Source organism: Oncorhynchus mykiss, chromosome 24 (genome assembly GCF_013265735.2).
Source record: "Oncorhynchus mykiss isolate Arlee chromosome 24, USDA_OmykA_1.1, whole genome shotgun sequence".
Taxonomy (NCBI): domain Eukaryota; kingdom Metazoa; phylum Chordata; class Actinopteri; order Salmoniformes; family Salmonidae; genus Oncorhynchus; species Oncorhynchus mykiss.
The window spans coordinates 43396034-43414237 of record NC_048588.1 but is presented as its reverse complement, the minus strand read 5'-3'; the positions used below and the strand labels follow the sequence as shown (position 1 = coordinate 43414237).

The window sequence follows — 18204 nt, the reverse complement described above, 5'->3', positions numbered from 1 at the left end:
GTTTATTATGGATCCCCATTAGTTCCTGCCAAGACAGCAGCTACTCTTCCTGGGGTTTATTATGGATCCACATTAGTTCCTGCCAAGACAGCAGCTACTCTTCCTGGGGTTTATTATGGATGCCCGTTAGTTCCTGCCAAGGCAGCAGCTACTCTTCCTGGGGTTTATTATGGATCCCCGTTAGTTCCTGCCAAGGCAGCAGCTACTCTTCCTGGGGTTTATTATGGATTCCCATTAGTTCCTGCCAAGGCAGCAGCTACTCTTCCTGGGGTTTATTATGGATCCCCGTTAGTTCCTGCCAAGGCAGCAGCTACTCTTCCTGGGGTTTATTATGGACCCCCGTTAGTTCCTGCCAAGGCAGCAGCTACTCTTCCTGGGGTTTATTATGGATCCCCATTAGTTCCTGTCAAGTCAGCAGCTAATCTTCCTGGGGTTTATTATGGATCCCCATTAGTTCCTGCCAAGGCAGCAGCTACTCTTCCTGGGGTTTATTATGGATCCCCATTAGTTCCTGTCAAGTCAGAAGCTACTCTTCCTGGGGTTTATTATGGATCCCCATTAGTTCCTGCCAAGGCAGCAGCTACTCTTCCTGGGGTTTATTATGGATCCCCATTAGTTCCTGCCAAGGCAGCAGCTTCTCTTCCTGGGGTTTATTATGGATCTCCATTAGTTCCAGACAAGACAGCAGCTACTCTTCCTGGGGTTTATTATGGATCCCCATTAGTTCCTGTCAAGTCAGCAGCTACTCTTCCTGGGGTTTACCATGGATCCCCATTAGTTCCTGTCAAGTCAGCAGCTACTCTTCCCGGGGTTTATTATGGATCCCCATTAGTTCCTGCCAAGGCAGCAGCTACTCTTCCTGGAGTTTATTATGGATCCCCATTAGTTCCCGCCAAGACAGCAGCTACTCTTCCTGGGGTTTATTATGGATCCCCATTAGTTCCCGACAAGACAGCAGCTACTCTTCCTGGGGTTTATTATGGATCCCCATTAGTTCCTGCCAAGGCAGCAGCTACTCTTCCTGGGGTTTATTATGGATCCCCATTAGTTCCCGCCAAGACAGCAGCTACTCTTCCTGGGGTTTATTATGGATCCCCATTAGTTCCCGACAAGACAGCAGCTACTCTTCCTGGGGTTTATTATGGATCCCCATTAGTTCCTGCCAAGGCAGCAGCTACTCTTCCTGGGGTTTATTATGGATCCCTGTTAGTTCCTGCCAAGGCAGCAGCTACTCTTCCTGGGGTTTATTATGGACCCCCGTTAGTTCCTGCCAAGGCAGCAGCTACTCTTCCTGGGGTTTATTATGGACCCCCGTTAGTTCCTGCCAAGGCAGCAGCTACTCTTCCTGGGGTTTATTATGGATCCCCATTAGTTCCTGTCAAGTCAGCAGCTACTCTTCCTGGGGTTTACCATGGATCCCAATTAGTTCCTGCCAAGGCAGCAGCTACTCTTCCTGGGGTTTATTATGGATCCCCATTAGTTCCTGCCAAGACAGCAGCTACTCTTCCTGGGGTTTATTATGGATCCCCATTAGTTCCTGCCAAGGCAGCAGCTACTCTTCCTGGGATTTATTATGGATCCCCATTAGTTCCTGCCAAGACAGCAGCTACTCTTCTTGGGGTTTATTATGGATCCCCATTAGTTCCTGCCAAGGCAGCAGCTACTCTTCCTGGGGTTTATTATGGATCCCCATTAGTTCCTGCCAAGGCAGCAGCTATTCTTCCTGGGGTTTATTATGGATCCCCATTAGTTCCTTTCAAGGCAGCAGCTTCTCTTCCTGGGGTTTATTATGGATCCCCATTAGTTCCTGTCAAGGCAGCAGCTACTCTTCCTGGGGTTTATTATAGATCCCCATTAGTTCCTTCCAAGGCAGCAGCTACTCTTCCTGGGGTTTATTATGGATCCCCATTAGTTCCTGCCAAGACAGCAGCTACTCTTCCTGGGGTTTATTATGGATTCCCATTAGTTCCTGCCAAGGCAGCAGCTACTCTTCCTGGGGTTTATTATGGATCCCCATTAGTTCCTGCCAAGGCAGCAGCTACTCTTCCTGGGGTTTATTATGGGTCCCCATTAGTTCCTGCCAAGGCAGCAGCTTCTCTTCCTGGGGTTTATTATGGGTCCCCGTTAGTTCCTTCCAAGGCAGCAGCTACTCTTCCTGGGGTCCAGCAACATTAAGGCAGTTATACATCATTTTAAAACATTACAATACATTCACATATTTCACAACACACTGTGTGCCCTCAGGCCCCCACTCCACCACTACCACACATCTACAGTACTAAATCCATGTGTATGTATAGTGTGTGTCTATGTTTGTGCTGCTTCACAGTCCCCGCTGTTCCATAAGGTGTTTTTTAATCGGTTTTTAAATCTGATTCTACTGCTGCATCAGTTACCTGATGTGGAATAGAGTTCCATGTAGTCATGGCTCTATGTAGTACTGTGGAATAGAGTTCCATGTAGTCATGGCTCTATGTAGTACTGTGGAATAGAGTTCCATGTAGTCATGGCTCTATGTAGTACTGTGGAATAGAGTTCCATGTAGTCATGGCTCTATGTAGTACTGTGGAATAGAGTTCCATGTAGTCATGGCTCTATGTAGTACTGTGGAATAGAGTTCCATGTAGCCATGGCTCTATGTAGTACTGTGGAATAGAGTTCCATGTAGTCATGGCTCTATGTAGTACTGTGGAATAGAGTTCCATGTAGTCATGGCTCTATGTAGTACTGTGGAATAGAGTTCCATGTAGTCATGGCTCTATGTAGTACTGTGGAATAGAGTTCCATGTAGTCATGGCTCTATGTAGTACTGTGGAATAGAGTTCCATGTAGCCATGGCTCTATGTAGTACTGTGGAATAGAGTTCCATGTATTCATGGCTCTATGTAGTACTGTGGAATAGAGTTCCATGTAGTCATGGCTCTATGTAGTAATGTAGTCATGGCTCTATGTAGTACTGTGGAATAGAGTTCCATGTAGTCATGGCTCTATGTAGTACTGTGGAATAGAGTTCCATGTAGTCATGGCTCTATGTAGTACTGTGGAATAGAGTTCCATGTAGTCATGGCTCTATGTAGTACTGTGGAATAGAGTTCCATGTAGTCATGGCTCTATGTAGTACTGTGGAATAGAGTTCCATGTAGCCATGGCTCTATGTAGTACTGTGGAATAGAGTTCCATGTATTCATGGCTCTATGTAGTACTGTGGAATAGAGTTCCATGTAGTCATGGCTCTATGTAGTACTGTGGAATAGAGTTCCATGTAGTCATGGCTCTATGTAGTACTGTGGAATAGAGTTCCATGTAGTCATGGCTCTATGTAGTACTGTGGAATAGAGTTCCATGTAGTCATGACTCTATGTAGTACTGTGGAATAGAGTTCCATGTAGTCATGGGTCTATGTAGTACTGTGGAATAGAGTTCCATGTATTCATGGCTCTATGTAGTACTGTGGAATAGAGTTCCATGTAGTCATGGCTCTATGTAGTACTGTGGAATAGAGTTCCATGTAGTCATGGCTCTATGTAGTACTGTGGAATAGAGTTCCATGTAGTCATGGCTCTATGTAGTACTGTGGAATAGAGTTCCATGTAGTCATGGCTCTATGTAGTACTGTGGAATAGAGTTCCATGTAGTCATGGCTCTATGTAGTACTGTGGAATAGAGTTCCATGTAGTCATGGCTCTATGTAGTACTGTGGAATAGAGTTCCATGTAGTCATGGCTCTATGTAGTACTGTGGAATAGAGTTCCATGTAGTCATGGCTCTATGTAGTACTGTGGAATAGAGTTCCATGTAGTCATGGCTCTATGTAGTACTGTGGAATAGAGTTCCATGTAGTCATGGCTCTATGTAGTACTGTGGAATAGAGTTCCATGTAGTCATGGCTCTATGTAGTACTGTGTGCCTCCCATAGTCTGTTCTGGACTTGGGGACTGTGAACAGACCTCTGGTGGCATGTCTTGTGGGGTATGTATGGGTGTCTGAGCTGTGTGTTAGTAGTTTAAACAGACCTCTGGTGACATGTCTTGTGGGGTATGTATGGGTGTCTGAGCAGTGTGTTAGTAGTTTAGACAGACAGCTCGGGGAATTCAACATGTCAACACCTCTCATAAATAAAAGTAGTGATGAAGTCAATCTCTCCTCCACTTTGAACCAGGAGGGATTAACATGCATATTATTCATGTTAGCTCTCTGTGTACATTAGAGGGCCAGCCGTGCTGCCCTGGCCTGAGACAGCGGTGCTGCCCTGGCCTGAGACAGCGGTACTGCCCTGGCCTGAGACAGCGGTACTGCCCTGGCCTGAGACAGCGGTGCTGCCCTGGCCTGAGACAGCCGTGCTGCCCTGGCCTGAGACAGCCGTGCTGCCCTGGCCTGAGACAGCGGTGCTGCCCTGGCCTGAGACAGCGGTGCTGCCCTGGCCTGAGACAGCCGTGCTGCCCTGGCCTGAGACAGCGGTGCTGCCCTGGCCTGAGACAGCGGTGCTGCCCTGGCCTGAGACAGCCGTGCTGCCCTGGCCTGAGACAGCCGTGCTGCCCTGGCCTGAGACAGCCGTGCTGCCCTGGCCTGAGACAGCCGTGCTGCCCTGGCCTGAGACAGCCGTGCTGCCCTGGCCTGAGACAGCCGTGCTGCCCTGGCCTGAGACAGCCCTGCTGCCCTGGCCTGAGACAGCCCTGCTGCCCTGGCCTGAGACAGCCGTGCTGCCCTGTTCTGAGACAGCCGTGCTGCCCTGGTCTGAGACAGCCGTGCTGCCCTGGTCTGAGACAGCCGTGCTGCCCTGGTCTGAGACAGCCGTGCTGCCCTGGTCTGAGACAGCCGTGCTGCCCTGGTCTGAGACAGCCGTGCTGCCCTGGTCTGAGACAGCCGTGCTGCCCTGTTCCCGAGACAGCCGTGCTGCCCTGTTCCCGAGACAGCCGTGCTGCCCTGTTCCCGAGACAGCCGTGCTGCCCTGGTCCCGAGACAGCCGTGCTGCCCTGGTCCCGAGACAGCCGTGCTGCCTTGGTCCCGAGACAGCCGTGCTGCCCTGGTCTGAGACAGCCGTGCTGCCCTGGTCTGAGACAGCCGTGCTGCCCTGGTCTGAGACAGCCGTGCTGCCCTGGTCTGAGACAGCCGTGCTGCCCTGTTCTGAGCCAAATGTAATTTTCCTGTCCTTTTTTGTGGCACCTGACCACACTACTGAACAGAAGTCCAGGTGGGACAAAACTAGGGCCTGTAGGACCTGCCTTGTTGATAGTGCTGTTAAGAAGGTAGAAACTAGGGCCTGTATGACCTGCCTTGTTGATAGTGCTGTTAAGAAGGTAGAAACTAGGGCCTGTAGGACCTGCCTTGTTTATAGTGCTGTTAAGAAGGTAGAAACTAGGGCCTGTAGGACCTGCCTTGTTGATAGTGCTGTTAAGAAGGTAGAAACTAGGGCCTGTAGGACCTGCCTTGTTGATAGTGTTGTTAAGAAGGTAGAAACTAGGGCCTGTAGGGCCTGCCTTGTTGATAGTGTTGTTAAGAAGGTAGAAACTAGGGCCTGTAGGACCTGCCTTGTTGATAGTGTTGTTAAGAAGGTAGAAACTAGGGCCTGTAGGACCTGCCTTGTTGATAGTGTTGTTAAGAAGGTAGAAACTAGGGCCTGTAGGACCTGCCTTGTTGATAGTGTTGTTAAGAAGGTAGAAACTAGGACCTGTAGGACCTGCCTTGTTGATAGTGCTGTTAAGAAGGTAGAAACTAGGGCCTGTAGGACCTGCCTTGTTGATAGTGTTGTTAAGAAGGTAGAAACTAGGGCCTGTAGGACCTACCTTGTTGATAGTGTTAAGAATGTAAAGCAGTGATTTATTATAGACAGACTTCTCTCCATCTTAGCTACTGTTGTATCAATATGTTTTGCCCAGGACAGTTTACAATCCAGGGTTACTCCATCCAGGGTTACTCCATCCAGTTTAGTCACGTCAACTTGCTCAATTTCCATGTTATTTATGACAAGATTTAGTTGAGGTTTAGTGAATGATTTGTCCTAAATACAATGCTTTTAGTTTTGGAAATATTTAGGACTAACTTATTCCTTGCCACCCATTCTGAAACTAACTGCAGCTCTCTGTTCAGTGTTGCAGTGATTTCAGTCTCTGTAGTAACTGATATATATAGTGTTGAGTCATTTCTTTCAGACAATCAGTCATTTGTGTAAGTGCTGTGCTTGTTGAGTGTCCTTCCCTATAAGCATGCTGAAATTCTGTTGTCAATTTGTTTACTGTAAAATAGTATTGTATCTGGTCAAACACCATTTTTTCCAGAAGTTTACTAAGGGTTGGTAACAGGTTGATTGGTCGGCTATTTGAGCCAGTAAAGGGGGCTTTACTATTCTTAGGTAGTGGAATGACTTTAGCTTCCCTCCAGGCCTGAGGGCACACACTCTCTAGTAGGCTTACATTGAAGATGTGGCAAATAGGAGTAGCAATATGGTCTGCTATTATCCTCAGTAATTTTCCAACATCTAGTGGAAAGCTATCCCAGAAGAGTGGGGGCTGTTACAGCAGCAATGTTCCAACATCTAGTGGAAAGCCTTCCCAGAAGAGTGGAGGCTGTTATAGCAGCAATGTTCCAACATCTAGTGGAAAGCCTTCCCAGAAGAGTGGAGGCTGTTATAGCAGCAATGTTCCAACATCTAGTGGAAAGCCTTCCCAGTAGAGTGGAGGCTGTTATAGCAGCAATGTTCCAACATCTAGTGGAAAGTCTTCCCAGAAGAGTGGAGGCTGTTATAGCAGCAATGTTCCAACATCTAGTGGAAAGTCTTCCCAGAAGAGTGGAGGCTGTTAGAGCAGCAATGTTCCTACATCTAGTGGAAAGCCTTCCCAGAAGAGTGGAGGCTGTTATAGCAGCAATGTTCCAACATCTAGTGGAAAGCCTTCCCAGAAGAGTGGAGGCTGTTATAGCAGCAATGTTCCAACATCTAGTGGAAAGCCTTCCCAGAAGAGTGGAGGCTGTTATAGCAGCAAAGGGAGGGGACCAACTCCATATTAATGCCCATGATTTTGGAATGAGATGTTCGACGAGCAGGTGTCCACATACTGTTGGTAATGTAGTATATATACATTAATAACTTGATCATGTTTAAAGATATATTTAATGTCTGATGTGTTATTGTTACCCATCTACCAATCACTGTCTCTCTTTATGAGGCTTTCGAAAAAGCTCCCTGGTCTTTGTAGTTGAATCTGTGCTTGAAATTCAATACTTAACCGAGGGACCCTTACAGATATTTTAGGACCCCCTGATAGTCATTCATGACTATCATTTCAGAGTGAATCCATATAACTTAAAGATTTGTGAAGCCACGTTTTACTCCTGAACTAATTTTTGTCTAAACAAAAAAAGGTGCTGAATGTTCATATTTATTATTTATTCATACTTACTAAAACACTTCTGCCATGACTATATTTTAGTTATAAAAAATAAAAAAGTATTAAATTTGTAAAAAAAAAAGTAGAAATTAGTTTTCACTTTGATATTATAGAGTATTTTCTGTAGATAGTAACAACAAAATGTGGAAACAATTCAACTGGGTGTCTACTTTTGGTGCGGCAGGAAGCCTAGTGGTTAGAGCATTGGGCCAGTAACCGAAAGGTTGCTAGATCGAATCCCCCGAGCTGACAAGGTAAAAATCTGCCATTTTGCCCCCTGAACAAGGCAGTTAACCGTCAGAATTTGTTCCTAACTGACTAGTTAAATAAAAAAAACTTTCTTCAGGCTCCTGATCTGAAGGAGCGATTCAATAGCTATAGTAAAATTTAGTGATAGTTCTTATCAGGGTGCCATCTGGGACATATCCTGTGTCTAGTTCTTACCAGTCTCTGTGGAGCTGCTGCCTCCGTTCCCCAGCCCCTTCCCACTGCTAAGTCCCCCAGGGCTGGGTAGAGCGGTCTTCGGAGAGGATGTCCACCCTGGAGACGACACCATGGCTGGAGACTTCAGACGTCCAGGGGAGTCTGAGGGGGAGCGCATAACCAGGGAGGGGCCCATCACCTGGGGAGACTTCATGGAGGAAGAGGAGGGGGTCCCGGCCCCAGAGGCAGGGGGTAGGGGGTGTTGCTGGCTCTGAGGACCCCCAGCGGAGGATATCTGAGAGGGGGACTTAAGTCCCGCGGCGGGAGAGTTCATGAGAGGCGATGGCTCCTGGTTAAGGGATGGAGACTTGAGCTGGTGAGGGGGAGGGGGCATCGCCGGGGAGACCATACCGGGGTTCACGTTGATGGACAGGTCCGAAGGGTGGTGGGGGCCGAGGTCTGCGCCCCGGGGTCCCCCACCACCACCACCCATGGGCATGTGGCTGAGGCGAGACGTACCCCCCATGTGAGGCCCCCCACCATGCTGGTCAGGCAAGCCGAACATGTTAGCCCCGGGCCCCTGGAGGTAACCCCCATCGCCTCCTCCCGGTCCCCCAGGGAAGGGCCCCTGGTTGGGGAAGTGGAGCGGGCCGTCTGGTCCCTGGAGCATCACTTTACTCCCTCCGTGTCCTGCATCATTCTGGGCGGCCCGGATCCGAGCGATGTCCTCTTGGCTCAGCAAGTCCCTTAAAGGACCCTCTAGTGGCCCTCCTCCTCCTCCTCTTCCTCCTCCTCTCAGCTTCTGTAGCATCATCTGCTGCTGCTGGTTCATCACGTTCATGTTCATGTTCATCCCCCCTGGGCCGAGAGAGGAGTCTACCAGATCTCTCATCTGGGGTCCCCCTCCTCCTACACCACCGCCCGGGGACCCCATCATCTCCCTGGATCCTAGGAAGTCCATGGGGTCCCCCCTTGATCCTGGCCCTCTGCCCATCCCCTGGTTGGGGAACCCCCCTGGCCCCTCCATCATCCTGGGGCCCCCCATACCCTGTTGTTGGACTATCCTCTCCAGCTCCAGGTGGTGGAGCCCCTGTAGCTGCCTCTTCTCCATGATACGGAACATATCTTCCCGGGTCAGCATGCGCTCAGGGTCACCCTGCATGTGTTGGGGGGGTCCCCCACCTGGCCCCCCATGGTAGAATGGCCCCCTGCCACCACCCATCATGTTGGGGGGAAGGTCCTCTATCCACATGCCTGGCCTGGCTGCCCGCTGGGGGCTGAGACCCTCGATGGATAACACCCCTCCAGGACTGCTTGGGAACCCCCCCCCTCCAGGGGGAACCCTCTGCATCTGGCCCAGGAACCGTGGCCCCCGGGGCCCCTCCTGGTGCATGTCTATCATCCGAGGGTTACCGGGCCCCATCCCTCCCGGTCCCATTCCTCCCGGACCCATCATGGGCCCCCCAGGCCCCCACTGCTGCTCCCCAGACTTGCTGTGGTATGGCGGAGGGGGACCCCTCATCATAACCGGGGGACTCATCTCCTGCATCAATCTGAAGTGCTGTGGGTGTGTGTGAGGGTTAGGCTGAAGCTCCTCCTGCCTTCTCTTCTCCTGGTAATAATCCTCCTGCAGCTGCCTCCAGGCCACCTGCTCTGGGGTCAGTCCGTCAGGACCCAAGAGGGGCCCCATGTCCAGGCCCCCGGGGGAGTGGAGGTGGCGGTCGGGGTGGTGGGGACCCCCCACGGGAGAGCCGTCCATCCCCCCTGCCCCCCCCAGATGCTGCGCCTGGGAGATGATGGACCTGAGAGGCTCCTCGTACTTCTTCATCTTGCCCATAGGGGGAAGCAACATGTTGTTAGCATCGTTGTTATTATTACCGCTATTCTCCGCGTCCTCCTGCGGACCGCCGCCACTACCTTCTGTGTTATTGTTGTTTACACTGTTGGGGTTGTTGTTGGGGCCTGGTGGCTCTCCGGCGCCCCCTGCTGTCCCGGAGCGGAGCAAAAGCCTCTCGATGTCCCTGAGGGTCTGTAGAGACCTCTCTCTGTGTTCCAGCTGTTCTTTAGACAGACCCCCGTCTCCTCCATTACCCCCCGGACCACCCCCGCCCCTCGCCCCCACATCGACCTGCAGGTGGGCTGAGAGCACCGAGGGGCTACCCGACGGAGACACCCCCGCGCTGGCGTGAGGCAGCACCCCTTTCCCCTCCCCTCCACGACCTCCACCCCCAGGGCCTGGGCCAGAAGGTATAGGTGCAACAGCGTTCCCTGGCTGGTGGGAGGGAGTACTGCTAATGTTATTTGAGGCTCCAAGACCCCCAGGTCTGCTCTGGGGGGGCTCAGAGTCGGGGTGTCCCGTGGAAGAGGGTGTCCTGCTTCCCGCAGCCTGAAGGTGGCTCCCTACCACAGAGGCCGGTCTGGGGGTGCCGCTCTGGGACTTGGGGGTGCCCATGGGAGGGGTGCTGCTGGAGCTCAGCTGCCCTGACAGACTGGGATGTTTCCCTGATGGGGCACACTGTGGGAGAGGAGAGACAGGGGGGAGGGGAGAGACAGGGGGGAGGGGAGAGAAAGACAGGGGGAGGGGAGAGGCAGGGGGGAGGGGAGAGAAAGACAGGGGGAGGGGAGAGAAAGACAGGGGGAGGGGAGAGAAAGACAGGGGGAGGGGAGAGACAGGGGGGAGGGGAGAGAAAGACAGGGGGAGAGGAGAGAAAGACAGGGGGAGAGGAGAGACAGGGGGAGGGGAGAGACAGGGGTAGAGGAGAGACAGGGGGGAGAGGAGAGACAGGGGTAGAGGAGAGACAGGGGGGAGAGGAGAGAGGAGAGACAGGGGGGAGGGGAGAGAAAGACAGGGGGAGGGGAGAGACAGGGGTAGAGGAGACAGATCAGAACTATTACAGGTTGTTAATAAACCCTTCTCATAATACATTTTAAAGGTTCAGAAATGCTTATGACAAGTATTAAAGCATTACACTGTTCGGTAGTGTTACACTGTTCGGTAGTGTTACACTGTTCGGTAGTGTTACACTGTTCGGTAGTGTTACACTGTTCGGTAGTGTTACACTGTTCGGTAGTGTTACACTGTTCGGTAGTGTTACACTGTTCGGTAGTGTTACACTGTTCGGTAGTGTTACACTGTTCGGTAGTGTTACACTGTTCGGTAGTGTTACACTGTTCGGTAGTGTTATACTGTTCGGTAGTGTTATACTGTTCGGTAGTGTTACACTGTTCGGTAGTGTTACACTGTTCGGTAGTGTTATACTGTTCGGTAGTGTTACACTGTTCGGTAGTGTTATACTGTTCGGTAGTGTTATACTGTTCGGTAGTGTTATACTGTTCGGTAGTGTTACACTGTTCGGTAGTGTTACACTGTTCGGTAGTGTTACACTGTTCGGTAGTGTTATACTGTTCGGTAGCGTTACACTGTTCGGTAGCGTTACACTGTTCGGTAGCGTTACACTGTTCGGTAGCGTTACACTGTTCGGTAGCGTTACACTGTTCGGTAGCGTTACACTGTTCGGTAGCGTTACACTGTTCGGTAGCGTTACACTGTTCGGTAGCGTTACACTGTTCGGTAGCGTTACACTGTTCGGTAGCGTTACACTGTTCGGTAGCGTTACACTGTTCGGTAGCGTTACACTGTTCGGTAGCGTTACACTGTTCGGTAGCGTTACACTGTTCGGTAGCGTTACACTGTTCGGTAGCGTTACACTGTTCGGTAGCGTTACACTGTTCGGTAGCGTTACACTGTTCGGTAGCGTTACACTGTTCGGTAGCGTTACACTGTTCGGTAGCGTTACACTGTTCGGTAGCGTTACACTGTTCGGTAGCGTTACACTGTTCGGTAGCGTTACACTGTTCGGTAGCGTTACACTGTTCGGTAGTGTTACACTGTTCGGTAGCGTTACACTGTTCGGTAGTGTTACACTGTTCGGTAGTGTTACACTGTTCGGTAGTGTTACACTGTTCGGTAGTGTTACACTGTTCGGTAGTGTTATACTGTTCGGTAGTGTTACACTGTTCGGTAGTGTTACACTGTTCGGTAGTGTTACACTGTTCGGTAGTGTTACACTGTTCGGTAGTGTTACACTGTTCGGTAGTGTTATACTGTTCTGTAGTGTTATACTGTTCGGTAGTGTTACACTGTTCTATAGTGTTACCGACACCTGTATACTCATGGAGACTTTAAGCAAAGCATTGCATATCTGAAGCAAAACACAGTCTGTAGTTTCTACTACAAATGGGAACAAAGACAAGTATGTGAACAGATAAAGATGCAGCTTCACACCTCCTCGAACACCTGGAGGTTCACACTTTCACTTCCCACTTCCTCAAACACCTGGAGCTTCACACTTTCACTTCCCATTAGTCAGATATCACCCTGTACTATCAGTACCCACTAGTCAGATTTCCCCTGTACTATCAGTACCCACTAGTCAGATATCACCCTGTACCATCAGTACCCACTAGTCAGATATCACCCTGTACTATCAGTACCCACTAGTCAGATATCACCCTGTACTATCAGTACCCACTAGTCAGATTTCCCCTGTACTATCAGTACCCACTAGTCAGATATCACCCTGTACCATCAGTACCCACTAGTCAGATATCACCCTGTACCATCAGTACCCACTAGTCAGATATCACCCTGTACTATCAGTACCCACTAGTCAGATATCACCCTGTACTATCAGTACCCACTTTTCAGATATCACCCTGTACCATCAGTACCCACTAGTCAGATATCACCCTGTACTATCAGTACCCACTAGTCAGATATCACCCTGTACTATCAGTACCCACTAGTCAGATATCACCCTGTACAATCACCCTGTACCATCAGTACCCACTAGTCAGATATCACCCTGTACCATCACCCTGTACTATCACCCTGTACCATCAGTACCCACTAGTCAGATATCACCCTGTACTATCAGTACCCACTAGTCAGATATCACCCTGTACCATCAGTACCCACTAATCAGATATCACCCTGTACCATCAGTACCCACTAGTCAGATATCACCCTGTACCATCACCCTGTACTATCAGTACCCACAAGTCAGATATCACCCTGTAACATCAGTACCCACTAGTCAGATATCACCCTGTACCATCACCCTGTACTATCAGTACCAACTAGTCAGATATCACCCTGTACTATCAGTACCCACTAGTCAGATATCACCCTGTACCATCAGTACCCACTAGTCAGATATAACCCTGTACTATCACCCTGTACTATCAGTACTCACTAGTCAGATATCACCCTGTACTGGTATCACCCTGTACCATCAGTACCCACTAGTCAGATATCACCCTGTACTATCACCCTGTACCATCAGTACCCACTAGTCAGATATCACCCTGTACTATCACCCTGTACCATCAGTACCCACTAGTCAGATATCACCCTGTACTATCACCCTGTACCATCAGTACCCACTAGTCAGATATCACCCTGTACTATCACCCTGTACCATCAGTACCCACTAGTCAGATATCACCCTGTACTGGTATCACCCTGTACCATCAGTACCCACTAGTCAGATATCACCCTGTACTATCACCCTGTACCATCAGTACCCACTAGTCAGATATCACCCTGTACTATCACCCTGTACCATCAGTACCCACTAGTCAGATATCACCCTGTACTATCACCCTGTACCATCAGTACCCACTAGTCAGATATCACCCTGTACTGGTATCACCCTGTACTATCACCCTGTATCATCAGTACCCACTAGTCAGATATCACCCTGTACTATCACCCTGTACCATCAGTACCCACTAGTCAGATATCACCCTGTACTGGTATCACCCTGTACTATCACCCTGTACCATCAGTACCCACTAGTCAGATATCACCCTGTACTATCACCCTGTACCATCAGTACCCACTAGTCAGATATCACCCTGTACTGGTATCACCCTGTACTATCACCCTGTACCATCAGTACCCACTAGTCAGATATCACCCTGTACTATCACCCTGTATCATCAGTACCCACTAGTCAGATATCACCCTGTACCATCAGTACCCACTAGTCAGATATCACCCTGTACTATCACCCTGTACCATCAGTACCCACTAGTCAGATATCACCCTGTACTATCACCCTGTACCATCAGTACCCACTAGTCAGATATCACCCTGTACTATCACCCTGTACTATCAGTACCCACTAGTCAGATATCACCCTGTACTATCACCCTGTACTATCAGTACCCACTAGTCAGATATCACCCTGTACTATCACCCTGTACCATCAGTACCCACTAGTCAGATATCACCCTGTACTATCACCCTGTACTATCAGTACCCACTAGTCAGATATCACCCTGTACTATCACCCTGTACTATCAGTACTCACTAGTCAGATATCACCCTGTACTATCACCCTGTACTATCAGTACTCACTAGTCAGATATCTTTCAGTAATTTGGACGTCTTGAAATGTTATTGTGCAGTATTTCGCAAGTCAATTTTTTTTCATGAAAGCGAGTCGTCTATTGCTAAACAACAAACTCTCTGTTGAAGAATCCCTACTGTTGACCAAATTATTGACGAAAGTGAGTAGACTTTGGTTTCCGAACTGCGGCATGTCTCTGAAAAACCCTTGCCGAAGACCAAAACGTCCCAAAATATAATTATAATATATGCACAACCTATTCCAAACTGCATCGGATGGGAAGTATGCAAATGCCTTAAGAGCGGAGTGGGTTGGTGGGTATCTTTGTAGTGTGGGTAGCTGCGTATCTTTTCAGTGTGGGTATCTTTTCAGTGTGTGTAGCTGCGTATCTTTTCAGTGTGGGTATCTTTTCAGTGTGGGTATCTTTGTAGTGTGGGTAGCTGCGTATCTTTTCAGTGTGGGTATCTTTTCAGTGTGTGTAGCTGCGTATCTTTTCAGTGTGGGTATCTTTTCAGTGTGGGTATCTTTGTAGTGTGGGTAGCTGCGTATCTTTTCAGTGTGGGTAGCTGCGTATCTTTTCAGTGTGTGTAGCTGCGTATCTTTTCAGTGTGGGTATCTTTTCAGTGTGGGTATCTTTTCAGTGTGGGTAGCTGCGTATCTTTTCAGTGTGGGTAGCTGCGTATCTTTTCAGTGTGGGTAGCTGCGTATCTTTTCAGTGTGGGTAGCTGCGTATCTTTTCAGTGTGGGTAGCTGCGTATCTTTTCAGTGTGGGTAGCTGCGTATCTTTTCAGTGTGGGTAGCTGCGTATCTTTTCAGTGTGGGTAGCTGCGTATCTTTTCAGTGTGAGTATCTTTTCAGTGTGGGTAGCTGCGTATCTTTTCAGTGTGGGTATCTTTTCAGTGTGGGTAGCTGCGTATCTTTTCAGTGTGGGTATCTTTTCAGTGTGTGTAGCTGCGTATCTTTTCAGTGTGAGTATCTTTTCAGTGTGGGTAGCTGCGTATCTTTTCAGTGTGGGTATCTTTTCAGTGTGGGTAGCTGCGTATCTTTTCAGTGTGGGTAGCTGCGTATCTTTTCAGTGTGGGTAGCTGCGTATCTTTTCAGTGTGGGTAGCTGCGTATCTTTTCAGTGTGGGTATCTTTTCAGTGTGGGTAGCTGCGTATCTTTTCAGTGTGGGTATCTTTTCAGTGTGGGTATCTTTTCAGTGTGGGTATCTTTTCAGTGTGTGTAGCTGCGTATCTTTTCAGTGTGGGTAGCTGCGTATCTTTTCAGTGTGGGTAGCTGCGTATCTTTTCAGTGTGGGTAGCTGCATATCTTTTCAGTGTGGGTATCTTTTCAGTGTGGGTATCTGCGTATCTTTTCAGTGTGGGTATCTTTTCAGTGTGGGTATCTTTTCAGTGTGGGTAGCTGCGTATCTTTTCAGTGTGGGTATCTTTTCAGTGTGGGTAGCTGCGTATCTTTTCAGTGTGGGTAGCTGCGTATCTTTTCAGTGTGGGTAGCTGCGTATCTTTTCAGTGTGGGTATCTTTTCAGTGTGGGTAGCTGCGTATCTTTTCAGTGTGGGTAGCTGCGTATCTTTTCAGTGTGGGTATCTTTTCAGTGTGGGTATCTTTTCAGTGTGGGTATCTTTTCAGTGTGGGTATCTTTTCAGTGTGGGTAGCTGCGTATCTTTTCAGTGTGAGTATCTTTTCAGTGTGGGTAGCTGCGTATCTTTTCAGTGTGAGTATCTTTTCAGTGTGGGTATCTTTTCAGTGTGGGTAGCTGAGTATCTTTTCAGTGTGAGTATCTTTTCAGTGTGGGTAGCTGCGTATCTTTTCAGTGTGAGTATCTTTTCAGTGTGGGTATCTTTTCAGTGTGGGTAGCTGCGTATCTTTTCAGTGTGAGTATCTTTTCAGTGTGGGTAGCTGAGTATCTTTTCAGTGTGGGTAGCTGCGTATCTTTTCAGTGTGAGTATCTTTTCAGTGTGGGTAGCTGCGTATCTTTTCAGTGTGGGTAGCTGCGTATCTTTTCAGTGTGGGTAGCTGCGTATCTTTTCAGTGTGAGTATCTTTTCAGTGTGAGTATCTTTTCAGTGTGGGTATCTTTTCAGTGTGGGTATCTTTTCAGTGTGGGTAGCTGCGTATCTTTTCAGTGTGAGTATCTTTTCAGTGTGAGTATCTTTTCAGTGTGAGTATCTTTTCAGTGTGAGTATCTTTTCAGTGTGGGTAGCTGCGTATCTTTTCAGTGTGGGTAGCTGACCTGCTCCAGTTGTTTGGTCCGTGGGACGTTCTGCTGGTGGAACAGGAGAATAGAGTCTGAGTGGCCGTGCATCACCGATTCAGCAGCACTGAGAGACAGACAGATAACACAGGGTTAATACTTCAGAGTAGCTACTAGACCCACAGTGCTGTTGATGCTTCTCTCTATAACAGCTTAATGCAAAAGGGCCTACTTTACCTGGGTAACTACTGGGTAACTACTTTACCTGGGTTAGGGGGTACTACTTTACCTGGGTTACCACTACCTGGGTTAGGGGGTACTACTTTACCTGGGTTACCACTTTACCTGGGTTAGGGGGTACCACTTTACCTGGGTTAGTGGGTACTACTTTACCTGGGTTACCACTACCTGGGTTAGGGGGTACTACTTTACCTGGGTTACCACTTTACCTGGGTTAGGGGGTACTACTTTACCTGGGTTAGGGGGTACCACTTTACCTGGGTTAGTGGGTACTACTTTACCTGGGTTAGTGGGTACTACTTTACCTGGGTTACCACTACCTGGGTTAGGGGGTACTACTTTACCTGGGTTAGTGGGTACTACTTTACCTGGGTTACCACTACCTGGGTTAGGGGGTACTACTTTACCTGGGTTACCACTTTACCTGGGTTAGGGGGTACTACTTTACCTGGGTTAGGGGGTACCACTTTACCTGGGTTAGTGGGTACTACTTTACCTGGGTTACCACTACCTGGGTTAGGGGGTACTACTTTACCTGGGTTACCACTTTACCTGGGTTAGGGGGTACTACTTTACCTGGGTTAGGGGGTACCACTTTACCTGGGTTAGTGGGTACTACTTTACCTGGGTTACCACTACCTGGGTTAGGGGGTACTACTTTACCTGGGTTACCACTTTACCTGGGTTAGGGGGTACTACTTTACCTGGGTTACCACTACCTGGGTTAGGGGGTACCACTTTACCTGGGTTAAGGGGTACTACTTTACCTGGGTTAGGGGGTACTACTCCACCTGGGTTAGGGGGTACCACTCCACCTGGGTTAGGGGGTACTACTCCACCTGGGTTACCACTTTACCTGGGTTAGGGGGTACTACTTTACCTGGGTTACCACTTTACCTGGGTTAGTGGGTACTACTTTACCTGGGTTACCACTACCTGGGTTAGGGGGTACTACTTTACCTGGGTTACCACTTTACCTGGGTTAGGGGGTACCACTTTACCTGGGTTAAGGGGTACTACTTTACCTGGGTTAGGGGGTACTACTCCACCTGGGTTAGGGGGTACTACTCCACCTGGGTTTGGGGGTACTACTCCACCTGGGTTAGGGGGTACTACTCCACCTGGGTTAGGGGGTACTACTCCACCTGGGTTAGGGGGTACTACTCCACCTGGGTTTGGGGGTACTACTCCACCTGGGTTTGGGGGTACTACTCCATCTGGGTTTGGGGGTACTACTCCACCTGGGTTTCGGGGTACTACTCCACCTGGGTTTGGGGGTACTACTCCACCTGGGTTTGGGGGTACTACTCCATCTGGGTTTGGGGGTACTACTCCACCTGGGTTAGGGGGTACTACTCCACCTGGGTTTGGGGGTACTACTCCACCTGGGTTAGGGGGTACTACTCCACCTGGGTTTGGGGGTACTACTCCACCTGGGTTAGGGGGTACTACTCCACCTGGGTTAGGGGGTACTACTCCACCTGGGTTAGGGGGTACTACTCCACCTGGGTTAGGGGGTACTACTCCACCTGGGTTAGGGGGTACTACT

General features: G+C 49.3%; 1 protein-coding gene across 3 annotated transcripts in view; it reads right to left on the bottom strand.

Annotated features, from left to right (window-relative positions):
- Positions 1-18204, bottom strand: part of bcl9l (bcl9 like) — a 120948-nt gene that overhangs the window by 6238 nt on the left and 96506 nt on the right. For all 3 annotated transcript variants that reach the window (XM_036962148.1, XM_036962147.1, XM_036962146.1), the window contains 2 exons: positions 16455-16542; positions 7827-10320 (listed from right to left, as the gene is read on the bottom strand). In XM_036962148.1, coding sequence (XP_036818043.1) covers positions 7827-10320; positions 16455-16542 — 2582 coding nt within the window. The remainder of the gene's footprint in view (positions 1-7826; positions 10321-16454; positions 16543-18204) is intronic.